The sequence below is a fragment of the Corvus hawaiiensis genome, chromosome 5 (assembly GCF_020740725.1).
Source record: "Corvus hawaiiensis isolate bCorHaw1 chromosome 5, bCorHaw1.pri.cur, whole genome shotgun sequence".
In the NCBI taxonomy this organism is placed as follows: domain Eukaryota; kingdom Metazoa; phylum Chordata; class Aves; order Passeriformes; family Corvidae; genus Corvus; species Corvus hawaiiensis.
Genome location: NC_063217.1, coordinates 7080585 through 7093769, shown reverse-complemented (window position 1 = coordinate 7093769; position 13185 = coordinate 7080585). Strand labels below are relative to the sequence as shown.

The window sequence follows — 13185 nt, the reverse complement described above, 5'->3', positions numbered from 1 at the left end:
TGATTTAAATATGCAAATATTTCTAAGTATTCTTAACACAGACATACTAAGTATAAGGCACACAGTTTTTATACATTTTTATTTTCTCTTCCTTGCTTCATCTTAGGTCGTATTCCAGACAGTCTGAAAAACTGTGTTAACAAAGATCACTTGACTGCAGCTACACATTGGGCCAGCATGGACCCTGGAGTTGTTCATCCAGAGCTTAATGGTGCTGCATACAGGTAAGTGTGCTGAAGAGGTAGAAGAAATACCTCCATAATTCAGTGTAGGTATTCAAGAATAGATAAAAAACCTTCCTAATAATGAATGAAGTGCTTTGGGATTACACACTAGCTACGTTGTTTTTGTAATTGTTGTGTTCAGGGGAGTAATCATGTTTTGCTATTGATGTCAGTCATGCTGTGTCTAAATATCAATCCTCTTACAGTCTTTTTTTGTTGGGTTAGTATGTGAACAATATACATTTGTTTGTATATTAAAGTAAAATAATTCTGGTCATCTCCAGTGTCACAGTGGAAGTTTTATGCTCCTTTGCTCAAGGTAATGATGCAGCTGTAGGTTACAGAAAGACTTTCAGTAATAAACTTAGGTTGTTTTGTGGCCTCCAGACGCAAGAGAGAACAAGTAACTCAGTATTGAAAACAGTGGAACAGCCTGTGGTGATTATGAAAATATGTTTAAAATAGCTTTTTCTTAATTATATGTCTAATTTTTTAGCAGAAGCATTTGAGTGGCTTGATCTGTGTATTCTCAGTCAACTGTGAAAGCAGGTCTTAATAATTAATAGAAGGGGACCATTTTTTACATCTAATGTGCACATTCCTTAGTTATTTTGTTTGCTTGAGAGTCTTTCTCTGTCCCTTTATCCCTAGCAGCTATTATAGCAGCAGATTCTTCGTAGTAGCCAGCTTCAGACAATTTTTATTTATGAAAAACATCTGCAGTTTTTTTTATTTTTCATTATGATATTTACACATAAGTAGGATGAAAGTGGTGGAGAAAGCTACAAATGCCTGCTTCCCTCAATGCCTTGAGGAAAGGGACAGTGCAGTGCTCTCATTATGTTGTCATACCTCTTTATCCTAATCTTTCCACTGTCCTTCTTCAGCTGTCCTTCATCTACTTTACCTTGTTCTTCTTTAGTAGGACTCCCCATGCTTTTAATAGAGGGGGGATTCCTGGTTTTGTCTTACTCCACATGGGAACCCAGCTGTGCCCTGCTGAGAAGTGAAGCAAAGTTATCCTGTTTCAGTGACTTGGAACAGTCTCATCAGAAAGTGTTGGAGAGGTGTCAGGGATGAGTGTCACCATCCTCTGCCACAGTCTCCTTATCAGGAGCCATAAGTGCACTAAGGGAAAAGAATAACTTGGATTTGGTGATCACATAACTTGAAGCTGTTTATTTCTGGAAGTATACCCATAGCCCTAAATATCTAAGAAGGGTGTTTTATTTGCTTAAATGAGAAGCTCAGGCACATGTGTTCTTCTCCACACAGCATCTGGTTTCATGGACTTCAGTTTGGAGTAGTGAGGGTATGGCCGAATGTAATTGGGGTTTATAGGCAGGTGTTGCTGGACAGGAGGTAATAACTCAAACTCTGTCATGGCAGTTAGGAACAGGGGTCCATGCCCAAATAAAACGCAGGTTTTTGTTCTCATTTTGGGGGTCACAAGTCCAGCAGAAGCAGGCTTTGCAGCCAGAAATTAATTTTAACCTAGGAATGTTTGGGGAGTTAATGATTTGCAAGGTAAAGACCATATGTATTCAATTTAAGCAGGATAAACACAGAACTGAGTGGCTTTTTAAGACATTATTTCAGTCAGTTTTTTCGATAAAGAAAATTAATTGTAAAATTATGATTTAATTATTTTCAAATGCAAAATAAGACTGATTTTAATAGTTATACAATAAATATTAAAAACTTTTTGGAGGGGCAATAGAAAAGTGTTTGAATGTGGATGAAGGCAGTTGTTATTATGTGAAGTGCAAAATATGCATCACGTGAAACTCAGGTTTTATGAAGAAATTGGTTTCAATAGCAGTGTTTGCTGATGCTTCATTCCTACCTGGATTAAGTAAAGCATTTGAATTGATTGTTCAAACCAAAGTTTTCTGTCTTTTCTTTGCAATCCAAGATTGTGTTCAGCTAAGTGAGTTCTGGAGTCTTTCACAGACTGTATGATGTTTCAGATGTGCTGATAACTGTATCATATTCATGTAATTGCATTAGAAGATAAGACCTGGGATAATAATTTATATGTTAAAAAATGCAAATATCTCTTGGTGTACTAAAACTAACAAGGCTGTTTTTTTCTGGGTGTATAATTCACTTGTATTTTGATATAGGACAGAAATCTCAAATTATCAGACATTATCACAAGCCAAGAACATTGAGCATTAGTCAGCACAATGTAATCTAGATAATCTGAATATCATCATATTCTGGGGAAAGCAAAACCATTTACTGTGTGAAATGCAAGACACCCTATCAACACAAAAGGTCATGCAAACAGGACCTATCCCATGGGTAAAGATCAACAGTACTCCTGAGAAGGAGTTATTTTTAGTGGTCTTGGTGAAGCAGCATAACATACCCTGATCTTGTGTTGTTGCTGTGTATTTGTTACCGAGCTGCCTGTGAAATAACCCCCTGCCATTTCCTGTGTCACAGAGCAGGCAGGTCATAGGCACAGAGAAATTTGACAGCCAGAAACAGTGATTGTACCATTTATAGACATTTCCACACATCTTCCTGCCTCCTAACAGATAGGAGATAAGGGTAGATATGGCTCTGAGCAACCTGGTCTAGGGGAAGGTGTCCCTGCCCATGGCAGGGAGTTGCAACATGGTCTTTAAGGTCCCTTCTAACCCAAACCATTCCATGATTCTATGAGTATCTGGATACTGAGAGATACTTGGATGAGAATAGCTGGATATTGCTAATTCAGGAGTTATTTCATGTTGAGGTACTTCAGTGGTGATTTTCAGACTCAGTGCATGATAACAGCATAGACTTAAAAATTTAACCTCCTTTAGGACAGACTCAGTTTCTTGAACAGAGCTTAACATAGCAAGTTCAAAGTGCTTTTGCAGTTCAAAAGATACAGGAGGTTAATGTAGAAATTAAAGTTGCTCATCTGCTGTAATTAAGAGGGCTACTGTATTTTTCCTCCTAAGTTGAGACTACATGGGGGAAGGGAATGGAAGAGTATGAATTAACAGAAGAGGTGTAACTGATTGCTCACTTCTGCTTTCACAAAAATTTAATTCAGTGGACATTTTACCTGGAAAACATTTCAACTTACTGCTGCCAGAGGAGGAGGATAGAGAGGAACTTCATAAAATGCTGGAGAGGATGTATTTGCTGGTTAAGAATAGAAAAAACGGGAAGAATAGAGAAGCAGTAAGTAGCAAGAAAAGGGAAAGGTATATAGAACAAATATGCTCATGGGTAGAGACGTGAGTTTATGTGCCATCCTTTCAGAGAACTGACAGAAGTAAAAAGGGACAAAAATTACAAAAAGAGGATTGCAAATTAGGGTTAGGAGTTGTCCAGTAAAATACAGTTTCTGTAGAGCAGTATGTTATCTGTATTTTGGCTGCTGCTACTGTGTAGCTTTAGGACAAAATAAACAGTTGGAGGACCTCTGGATGTTACTAAAAGTCTGTAGGAAACCTGTACCTGAGGTGAGGTGAGGTGCTGGCAAGTAGAATCCTGGTGATCATAACTTGGTGTCCAGTGGGAATGTCCTTCTATACAGAAAGGATATTTGGAGTCAGAATAGAATTACAGATGTGCAGTTTGAAATGGTTAATGTGCTTGTCAGGTAACTCTTAGTGCTCCTGATTTTCAGCACTGTCCATTTTCATGAGTGGAGGCTCTGGCTTTTCTTCCAGAGGAGAACACAGTTGCAGAAGTTGCTCTCTCCTTGATTTTTTTCCATCTCTGGTGTGTTGATACTCAGGAAATACGTTGTTTGAAAGTAGAGATTGTGTGTTGAGAACAGCTGCAGTGTTGGACTTCTAAATGGAAATTCATGTCACATTGTGTGTTTTGCAAAGCACCTAGAATAACAGATAAGCTGTTTCAAAATTAAATTTGAGTAAGTAGAACAATACTGACAGTTTATATAGGAATTGAAGTAAATTTTATTAATAAGATTCCAATGGAGTTACTGAAACAAGCAACTCATTCCATTAACAGCTGCAAATTAATTCTAAGGAACCTCTGTGGAATATGAATTAGCATAGGAAGCCCTGTAAATATGTGTACAATTGGGAACAAAGTTACCTGGCCTACAGGTGGTGTGATCTGTCACATCCTCATTACCCATCCCAGATTTCTGTCAGTGTTTTGTGTAGGAGTCTTTCCCAGGATGGCCAGACCAGTGTATGGTGTCCCTGTGCCATGTCAGTCCTGCAGAGCCCCTCTGGCTCCATGTTTGCAAAAAGCAGTTCCCATGATGTTTCTGTGGTGGAAGCAAAAAGAACAAGTCACTGTGCTTGCATTCAGCTTTTTTCTCCTGAGCCTTGCCTAAGTTCTGCACTAATTTTCTGTTAGTTCAAGGGAACTTGGGATGAGCAGCACAGACACATATTACCATGGAAAAGATGCTGCAGAAATGGGCGAAATTCCCTGATGCACTGAACTCTGATGAGAAGAAAATCGACAGCAAAATAATGTGATATTTGAAAAAGCCTTTTGTCCCATGTAGTTCTGAGTAAATACCTGGGTAGCAAAAGCTGCAGTGAGTGGTAGTTCCTGTGTTCAGGGTTTCATATGGATAATGCTCTCACCAGGATGCTTGGGTGAGCAGAGTAGAGTGGGAGAGAATGAGGGAAATGAGGGATGAGTGTGCAGCTTTATGATGAGGAGGGTGGAAGCAAAGGGTCAGTGGTAAGTGGGCCAGTATGACACAACTTGCAAATAGGTATCGAGGTCTTTGACTAAGAAGAAAACATATTTTTATTAAATCCATGTGTAGCTGTTGTTTATATACAGCACTGGGAAATACCAGTGTTCATCAATTACATCTGAACTTTGGGATTGGAACAGTAGATTTGCAAGATTTTTTTTAGCCTGATAACATCAGAGCCATCATAAAATGGAGCTGAATCAGAGGGTGATTCTTTCGTTGAATGCATAAAATATTTAGGCCTTGGTGTTTATCCAGATAGAGTAAGAAATCTTTAAAACCATCCATAAATTCTGTGTTTGCATCTCTCTTTCTTGCAGTCTGCCTGAAGCACTTGTCCTCTGTAACTGGTACTGGTTCTCTTCTGGACCAGTGCAGTGGCAAGTTTGATGCTGAAAAAGTTACTCAGGTGCAATAGGCTTGAGTTTGTCATCTTACAAGTATGTGGGTGTCATGGCTGTTTTAGGGAGCTGTCAGAAGCTAAGTCTGCAAAAACAGTTTAAAGAAATACTTTTTTCAAACTACAACAATGAAAATTTTAAATTCCTACATGAGAATGAAAGAGAAGAAAATCCCCAAAGGCTAACCAGAGGGAAAGTCATAGAGAACAGATATTGCTTAGACCCAGCTGGAATTACTTCCTGTTGAGGTTATGCTTTGAAAGGAGCAAAACTTGAAGGTGGTTTCCTTTGCTGTGCTGTTACTCATGCTATTAAATCTGAAGAAACAATCTGGCAAGCTTTCATGTCTCATTTGGTTAAAATACAGCATCCCTTGCTTGATGTAGCAGCATCTGCATGTGGCATCTCACCTGGAGCTTAACTCCCTGTCTCTTAACTGCTCTGAAAACAAAAGCATCTCTGTAGCTCTAGGCAGGGTGGGCTCTCTGCTCAGTCACCTCCTGGTTGTAATGTCTGCTCCTTTTCTCCTCCCAGCAGGTATCCCCCAGGCGTTGTAAGCGTGGCTTCCACTGGCATACCTGCAGCAGTAGAAGGAATAGTCCCCAACCCCATGTCTTTATCACACGGCCTCCCTGCTGTAGCCCACCCGCCCCATGCTCCTTCCCCCGGCCAAACTGTCAAACCAGAAGCTGATAGAGACCACCCGAGCGACCAATTGTAGCCTACAACAGCATTCCCAACATCGGAGACTTCAACTGCAGCGCGTGGAAAACAACACAACACAAAGCAAAACCCTGGATTTTGATGAAAGGCAAAAACCATGAACTTACAGGAGGAGACGATTATTGGTTTAGAAACTGGTCCAATATACAGTATAAAAGGAAAAGGTGGGAGACAAAAAGAAGATTTGGAAACATTTTTTCCTCCGTATAAATTGTAGTTTGTCCCTGTCCAGTGGACTGATTCACTGTTTCTGTGTCCTATGGGTTCTTTGTTAAGCAAGAGAAGTTAGTAGTTAATTATATCATGAATGTACTTGTCTGTGTACAGTTTCTAGAACATTAAAAAGGGTTTGTTTGCTTAGCTGTCAACAAGGAAAAACATAAGGGAGGCATTCAACAAACCAGTTTTGAGATTAAAAATCCTTTCTTTTATATTTTCAAACATGCCCAAAAATGAGGCAGTTGGCAAACTTCTCAGGACAATGAATTTTTCCCATTTTTCTTTCTACGCCACACAGTGCATTGTTTTTTCTACCTGCTTGTCTTATTTTTTAGAATAATTTAGTAAACAAAAGAAAAACAGTTTCTCCTAATTTTGGCATGAATTCCCTTATTTCAAAATGAAGACAACCTTGCAAAGAGATTTTGAGGAAAAAAAAAAGGTTTTGTATAAACGAGCATTGTGCTTTTTGTCACCAGTTAAAGTATATATTATTGGTGGTATCTGGAAAAGGCACTAGACTACTGAAAAGTAGCAGCATTTCATTGCCTACATTGATTCCTTCCTGGTAATGTGGTAGGCTAGCAATATTTTTGGTTAAAATCATGTTTGTGACTGTAACCATTTGTATGAATTATTTTAAAGAAATAAAAATCCCAGACAAATATCATACGTGTAAAAATTTTTATTTCTAGTAACTGTTTATTCAACTTTTATTAGGTTTCTTAGCTGTAATTTTTAAACAGATGCTGTCAAGTATTTCATTTCTAGCTTTACTTTGCTCTCTGTTGTTTGTAATACTGTCTTGGAAGCTTGAAAAATAAAAAAAAAAAATTCTTTCCATACCATTTTTCCCTTTACATTTCGTAAATGTTGATCTTTTTTCCTGTGTTTCTAATGGAGTTTGAAATTAAGATGGATTTTGATTTGTACACCGGCATCATCAGCTACAATGTGGTAACAGCATTTATGCCACCACTGTGGGCAGAGCAGAGGAGGTTCAACAGCAACACAACAACAACAGTAATAATAATAATAAATGTCTTTTGCCGAAGTCCAACATGAGAAGTGTCCATTGTTTTATTTGTTTCTGTGATGATGGAAGGGTGCAGCAGGATGTAATTTTATTTGCTATATTGAAGGCGTTTGTTTCTTTGAGCACAGGCAGAAGTGTGTTCAAGGCAGGTCACATTCCAGCTGGATGCTGTTCCAACCTTTCCTGTGCTTCTGGGTAAGACTGTCCTTCATCCCTATAAAGTTTAAAAAAAAACAAGACAAAAGTTTAGCTGCTTCAAGAGGGAAATCCATGGTGGGCAAAAGTGAACCTGGACATGAACCTTCTTGGTGGTGGTCTCTTGTCTCTTTTTTCACTGTTAGGCTGAACAGGGCACCCAGCTAAGGTTGGGGAGCTGGTTTTATGGGATCTGTGAGAAGTTCTGGCCCCCATTCCTGCAGGTCTACAGAGCAGCCTCCACCTCAGTTAGGGAAATGGTAAGAGGCTGCAAATCACAAAAGTCTTAAATTTGTGGGTCTGTATGCAGGAGCACAATGTAAAGTGAAATTTTGTCTCCATGGAAGAGAGGAAGTTTTCTGCCTTGAAAATTTAGAGCTAAAAATGTAATCCATTAGAATTTATTTGATGGTAAAACTATTTCTGCTCCCTCTGTGGAATGGAACAGAAAACAGCCCTAAAGCTGCAGGTTATCCCAGCAAAGACACCTCTAAGAGTTTTGAGGCCAAAAACTTGCAAAAAACCAAATGCAGTCTCCTGCTGTTGAAGTGGGATTTCGTATTCCTTGGGTAATTCGTATTTTAAGATGCTTTGTCAGGCAGAAGTTGCTTCTTTATATGTAAAACAAACATTTAACATCTGGCTGCAAAGAATCCCTGACAGCCACATTTGCAGCCCAGTTTCCCAAGGAAAAACCATGAGGGTTCCTTGCATCAATTGGACATGGCTTATGTAAGTACATTTAGTGGATCGATAATCAATGAACTAGAAATGGTGTTCATTGTGTGCGCTTCTCGGGCTCAGTTCTGGAGCTTTTGAGCTGTTGTCCGTGCTTACTCCTGCACAAATGTTTTCAGGATTTGAGCCTGAAATGCACTGTGTTCAATATTTTTATGTTGGTGTTTGAGGTTACCTCTTGGTCTGACTGATGCAGAGTAATCCAGTTTCCTGCTTCAGAAAGGAAAAGCCATCTGGACAGTGACAAGACTGATAGGTACTGACTTTGGGCTATGGTCTGAAAATCTGAGTTAAAAGGAATGAAAAGCCAAACTTGGGATAAATGACTTGATTAGAAAAGTGGCCCATAATAAACAGAAGGCTGTTAAGCCAGAGTAACCTTCTCTCTTTTATGACTGCTTTTGTTGGGTAGTGGAAACGTAATGAGATTTTCCTGCGTTTGGTAAAGGATGTGCTAAATAAGTGTAGACAGCAGAAGATGGCAGCAAGTGGGAGAATACAGTGGGGAAGGTGATGGCAGCAGAGGCCCCAGGTGACCTGAGGTAGTGTTGAAAAGTGAAAGGAGTTTGATCGAAGTGCCTGCCTTGAACATGATTTTCTTTTGGTGGCATTAGTTGAATTGTGGGTCTTAGTCAAGAATGAGGCTAAACGTGCCAAAAACGCTGCTGGCTCAAAGGCTGCAGGCAACAGCAGCATGGCAGGAGGCTCTGGGGCTGCGTAAGAATTTGGTGCTGTCCAAGAACAGGCACAAAGGTGCCAGTTGTGCAGATGCAAAGTCAGATGGTTGCAAATCAAACAAAAACTTGTCGGAAAAAGGACCCATGGTAGGACTGGTGAATTGCTGCTGTGGGAAGAAGCAGTGTGATTGCAGCTTCATCTGACATGGTGGTTTTGGTAGGTCTGAGGATGAATCAGAGATGTTACACAGTACCTGTTGCATTTGCTGAGTAATTTTGGTCAGGCATTTTCAAAAGATTGAGCTGGAGCTGAAGTGATAGCAGAGATGGCTCTCAAAATCACTGATGGTGTGCAGGACTCAGAGGGAATCTGAGTAACTCGACATTTTCAGCTTAAAAGTGAAGGCTGAGTTGGGGAAATGGCTGTAACACATGCTGTGGAGGAAGGAGAAATGTTAAAGAAATGCTGTTACGTGACAGCTTAAATGGGGTTAGAAAAAGTTCTCTGTCAACAGGGAGGTCCTGGGACTCAGTCCTGAAGTCTGCAGCTTGGGTTGGGGTTTTGGTTTTGTGTTTGGGCCCTTTATACATATATATATATATATATATATATATATATATATATGACTTTGGTTTTACAATCCAGAATGTGAGGACATTGTTTAAAGGTTGTACAAGATTGCAACCGAACCAACAATGACAGGCTTTTTTTCCATTCAGGATTAAACACTTTAGCTTCTTTTTTAACAAGCTTTTTCCTTTAGTAAAGGGGTTTTCTTTGAGAAAATGTCTTATTTTCTCATCCAGTTTCCACCTCAAATGATTAAGGCTGGCTTTCCAAATGTCCGTGACTGCTGCAGTCTAGCTGTTCCCAGCTTGTCCTTGCCTCAGACTGAAGGGTTTTCTTCTCTTGTTTCAGTGGGTGTTCTGCTTGAAGGAGAAGGCAGCACTACCAGTATTTCCCTTATTCAGGTCACTCCGACCTTACTATTTCGTAAATTGTAAAAAGAAAAAAAAAAAAAAAAAAAAGCCATTGGTTTTAAGGGCAGAGTGTAATATTAGATCATTTGTCTGACCACTTAGTAAAGCTGTAAGTGTGATATGTGATATCAGTCTTCCTTAAACCTGATACCATGTTTTGAATTCAGTAAATCTTTCAGAAAGATTTCTAGTATTTATGTTAAAATGTCAAGTGATAGGGTTTTTTGCTATTTCCTTTAATAGCTTGTTTAAACAGGGGATGACGGTCACTGTAATTTTTAAATGGCTTTATTTAATTTGGCTTTTCCTGCCTCTAAATTCCAGTTATTGTTTCATGTTAAACATGAGGTCATGAAGGCTGGCTTGAATTTAGTGAGCATGCCACATTTTAGCCATTTTGCCTTTATAGTGAGGTCAGTGACACATCTTCCAGGAAGAACAAACTGTGTTATTCATCTGTTTTCTTTTCCAGTTTCTTGCATTGCACTATCCATCCTTTCTTTGTGGCTCTGTATTTTTCCCTTTGGAATGACATGGTCCAGTATGGTTTTCTTCCACAGATGGAATTTCTGGGTTTCTTTTCTCTGTCTTTCAGCTATTGTCTTCTTACCTCCATCAACTTTCCAGTTTCCTTGGTAAATTATTTTCCTGCAAAGTCACGAGTGCTCGAGGAAATTGATTAATCCTCTTTTGTCCTCAGATTGCATTTGCCCAGGTAGCACCTCATTAGCAGCCAAAGCTCCATGTTGAGTGGTTCTACTCTCATCATCTGAGTGCTCCTTTCATCCACTATCGGCACACTTTGTGTGTCTGTCTCTTGCAGAATGGACCTTTCTTCAGTCTCACACTTCAGATCAGCCCCTGAATGTCTGCCTCGTGTCCTTCCTTGTCTCTTTCTGGCCTTTGAGTGACCTGGAATGTTTCCCCTAGAATTCTTCCCTATTCTAGAAGAAATGGCCTTTGGTCAGTTCCACTTTCCATCTGTGAGTTTCAGCTTGACGCAGACTCGGCTCTCCTTGGCTGAACTGCTTGCACGCCACCTCACTAAACCCATGTCCTATATTACATTTTTTGTATCCAGTATGGGGTTTGGGATCACCCAGCTTGTCTTTTTTTTTTATGCAGATCCTCAGCTGAAGTTTCCTTCCTTCATTTTCTGCACCACAAAAACAAATAAGCCTCTTCATCTCTGGTCTCAGCACTTTCCTTTGCCTTTACACTTCTGCTCAGAGCCATAATGAAGTGTTTTCTTGAAGCAGCACTGTTTGTTTTGGGGGGGGTCATGATGGTGTCAAGGCCGCCATAAACAGACTAAAGTATGTCCTTGGGATGATTAGAGGCATTTGGGACATGCCCAAGATGACGCAGATAATTCTCTGAGCATGCCAGTCCCTTGAAGACATTTGCTACTTGCACAGTCTTTAACTACCCCTCTTCTTTCATATGCTGCCTAAAAAGGATAAGGAGTTGCTGGCTGGAAGCATCAATGATCTGCTAGAGAAATAAAGTAATGGAATTTAAAAAAAACCCCCAAAATTAAATACTTGAATATGTTTTGAGGGGCAAAGATTTAAAGTGGTAAAAAGGAGCAAGATTATGTCTTAAATTGCCGCAATAACCTTTTGTTATTTGTCAAGTTTGACATATTAGAAGCAGAAAGTTATGTGTCAGTGTGACAGTGCTATTTATTTGTCTGTGCTGTGTAAACAGAGACCTTATAGAGTTTGGGAAAAGCTTATGGAGCTGGCTCCCTGGATAAACCCTAGGTGTTCAGGCAGCAAATCAACATCTAAAAATAAATCTCCTGAGGAGCTGATAACCCAGTGTTGTGTTTCCAAACCCCTCCAGCCATTTTCAAAGTGTCCCACCCAGTGCAATGGATTGAATTCTCAAGCCAGTTGCCTCCAACACAGCTGTTGGCTCCACAGCCAGTCCCCATCCCTGGGAGCTCGGGAAGCAGCAGAGCTTTCTCCTCGGCACACCTAAAAGCACCAGAGTAAATCCCATTTAAGTCCCTGCCGCTGTTCAGTAGGATTTTGGCTAAGCCCTCATGTAAAGTTAAGTCTGTGCTGTATTTTACAGCTCTTAAAGCACAACAGAAAGAAAATCTGCTGTTGGTGTTTTCCAGTAACACATTTGCAGTTATCAGCACCAGTGGTTTCCATGTGAAAATGGGGTCAGGGGATTTCCAGCCTCTTTTTGATATGAGTTTTTGTTCAATTTGCTGTTTGCTTACTCATGTTTTTACAAGGCCTAGTGTATGTGAAATGTGTTTATTGTGTTATGAAGTTCTGGTGATAGATTTTTGTCTCTTAAATTGCAGCACTTTGTAATTAGCTCCAAGGCCATCACTTCCCATTCCCGGCATGGAGTGCCTGTCCTTTGAATTGGACGGCTGAAACAAGGTTTTCAAGAATTCATATTCTGAACAGCTGTAGTTTTCTTTTTCTTTTTTCTTTTCCTCCTGCAGACCAGCCATTTTCGGTGCAGGACACAGCTCTCATATTGCAAGAAGCACAGGTAAGAGTGAAAAGCCTCCACTGTGACTCAGAGCTCATTTTAGAGGTTTTCAACCTCCATAATTTTAAAGGAAAAAGGCATGGTTTTGCATCATTTAACTAGTGGCTGAGTTCTGATCCTATTTTACACAAAAATAGAAGTTTTGAGTCTGTTCAAAGAGCAATATTAAATTGTACCCTCTTGGATTTTTAGATGCATCCTGGAGCAAAATGTGTCATTCCAGTGAATACCTTTCCAAATGATGCAGGGTCTGGACTGAACCTCATCATTTGGAAAACTCTCTTCATGTGTTATATCCAGCTTTGCTGGAAGTAGGATAAGGTTTCTGATGTGATCCCCATCACAGTGATCCCCAAAGCATTTTTCATCTACAATTAATTGTCAGTGGAGCAGCAGTGGCTCCCAGTAGTTTGTGATGTTTCTGTGACACAACTGAGTTCAGAACTAAGGAGTCTCCACAGTTTCCCTTTGAAAAAGGCTGTTGAGCTGTGGCTGTTCTTAAATCTAGATTCATCTGTCTGGGCTCTCTCTTCTGCTTGTCTTCAGTGACCTAAGTGAAATCCTAAGGGGAATATCTCCTCATGTATGGAGTTTTTCCAGTTAAGTGCTTGAGATTACATTGGAGCAAACCAGGGAGAGTCTCTGCAGATCTGAGAGTGTCCAGAGTAAACCTCTCATTGCAATGACTTTAATTTTCTAGTTTCAGAGTGTCTTCACTACTTAGGAGATGCACACAGCAGAAATAAAATGTCGTCTGGAAGAGGTACCTCCATGT

General features: G+C 39.9%; 1 protein-coding gene across 8 annotated transcripts in view; it reads left to right on the top strand.

Moving 5' to 3' along the window:
• Positions 1-7323, top strand: part of CTBP1 (C-terminal binding protein 1) — a 236104-nt gene extending 228781 nt beyond the window's left edge. For 7 of the 8 annotated variants that reach the window (XM_048305338.1, XM_048305335.1, XM_048305336.1 and 4 more), the window contains 2 exons: positions 107-224; positions 5856-7323. In XM_048305338.1, the coding sequence (XP_048161295.1) occupies positions 107-224; positions 5856-6042 (305 nt within the window). In that variant the 3' untranslated portion in view covers positions 6043-7323. The remainder of the gene's footprint in view (positions 1-106; positions 225-5855) is intronic. The other variant, XM_048305337.1, reaches the window with a different exon arrangement.
• The last annotated feature ends 5862 nt before the right edge of the window (positions 7324-13185 follow it).